Below are 1,581 nucleotides of genomic sequence, written 5' to 3'. Positions count from 1 at the left end.
CCTCCCGGTGCTCCTGCCGGATGGCTGCCTCCTCCTGCAGCGTGGCCTCCAGCTTCGCCTTGTTGTCCACCTGCTCCCCCTCCACCTCCGCCGCCTTCACCTGCGCTTCCTTGGCCTTCAGAGAGGGCGCGCCCGGGGTGAGCCGTAGGCTGCCACCCCCAGAGGCCCATACCCCTGTCCCTGACTGTCAGCCCCTGGGCTTGGAGGGCACAGGACGTACTGCGGGGCCCCAGCTGCAGGGTCACCACGAGGCCCGAGGCCACCCCATGAGTCTCACAGGCCCTCACCACTCAGGAAGGACAGACCGAGAGAAGGGGGTGAGTGGGTGGGCGCGAGGGTCCCATGGCAGTGGATGGTGTCCTGTGGTCCTGCCCTCAGAAGCTAGGGGGCCCCTTGGAGCGCAGGGCAGGAGGGCCTCCCGGCCACACGTACCACGATCTCGGGGAGGGTCTGCAGCGTGGACTTGAGCTGGTCGGCGGGCGACAGGGTGTCTGGGAGGTACATGGCTCGGGACAGGATGAGCAGCGACGTGGGGATCTCCTGCTGCAGGTGCAGCTCCAGCCACTGCAATTGGAGGCCAAGACCTGGACTCACCTGCCGGCCTCGGCCCACCCACACCTGAGACCTGGCCCTCTGCTGCTCTATCTGTTGGGGGAGGAGGGGGAGAGGGGGCGGGGCAACAGCCACAGTAGGACTGGGGTGGATGGGGCCGATTCACTGCCCCGGTTCCTGACTCGATGCCCACCGGTCAGCTGCACGAGACGCCTGAGGACCCTGAGTTAGCGCCCGGCGGACAGGCCTCCAGGCGCCAAACACTGACGGACAGATTCGTTGCCAGCCAAGTCCTCGCTTCAAAATGGCACCAAGCCCTGAAGGTGGTGTTTGTGAATTCCCTCGGCCGGAGGGGTTTACCACCTACTGTGGGCCCGGCACCACATTAGGCTATTTTAGTGACAAAAAGACAACATTCAAACCGACAAGAGACCCTGACAATATCTGGACAAACTGGACACAAGACAGAAATGAGATGAGAAGGAACTCAAAGAACGGGGAGAAATGCTAAGGAGAGTAAGTAACCAGAGGAGGGAGGGGCAAGAACACTTGGACCGCACGCCCGAGCGAGCTCCGTGAGGCAGGAACGCCGCGTGCGCTCTGGCCCTCGGCAGGCACAGGGCAGGGCCCGCCACGGACCACACAGAAGACAAGCGGAGGCGGAGCACATCGCGAGACAGAGGGGACCGATGCGCTGTGCATTTGCCTCCACCTGGAGGACGCACTGACCCCCCTGGGAGGGGCCGCAGCATGGCGGTCAGGAGGCGGGCCACTGGGCGCCCGCACACTCTCCACCTTCCACCTTCCGATGTGGCAGGCGCATCGCTCTGAGCGCAGCCTTTCCCAGGGCCGGTCCCACCGGGGCGGGCAGAGCTGCCTGAGCCTCTGGAGGGAGCAGGTGCGCTAAAGCCTGGCCGCGGTGAGCCGTGCCCATGTCTCCAAGAGCTAACGTGGCGCTCGCCTGCCCAGACGACGGGAGCAGACAGACAGGACAGGACCGCACTGCAGCCCTGGGAGCCACCGCGGCCT

The 1,581-nt window shown here is 65.3% G+C and overlaps 2 protein-coding genes across 2 annotated transcripts in view; one reads left to right on the top strand and one right to left on the bottom strand.

Moving 5' to 3' along the window:
- Positions 1 to 1,581, bottom strand: part of LOC102241844 (LETM1 and EF-hand domain-containing protein 1, mitochondrial) — a 13,142-nt gene that overhangs the window by 5,156 nt on the left and 6,405 nt on the right. Inside the window, exons 5-6 of the mRNA XM_014533491.1 lie at positions 433 to 564; positions 1 to 115 (exon numbers count right to left, since the gene is read on the bottom strand). The exon at positions 1 to 115 is cut by the window's left edge and continues 6 nt beyond it. Of these exons, the coding sequence (XP_014388977.1) occupies positions 1 to 115; positions 433 to 564 (247 nt within the window). The remainder of the gene's footprint in view (positions 116 to 432; positions 565 to 1,581) is intronic.
- The window catches only part of FGFR3 (fibroblast growth factor receptor 3), a 20,523-nt gene that overhangs the window by 14,365 nt on the left and 4,577 nt on the right, over positions 1 to 1,581 (top strand). The window lies entirely within an intron of this gene.

This window comes from Myotis brandtii, unplaced genomic scaffold (genome assembly GCF_000412655.1).
Source record: "Myotis brandtii unplaced genomic scaffold, ASM41265v1 scaffold986, whole genome shotgun sequence".
NCBI classification, from domain to species: Eukaryota; Metazoa; Chordata; class Mammalia; order Chiroptera; family Vespertilionidae; genus Myotis; species Myotis brandtii.
Note: the sequence above shows the minus strand (reverse complement) of the source record. Positions and strands in the feature narration are given on the sequence as shown.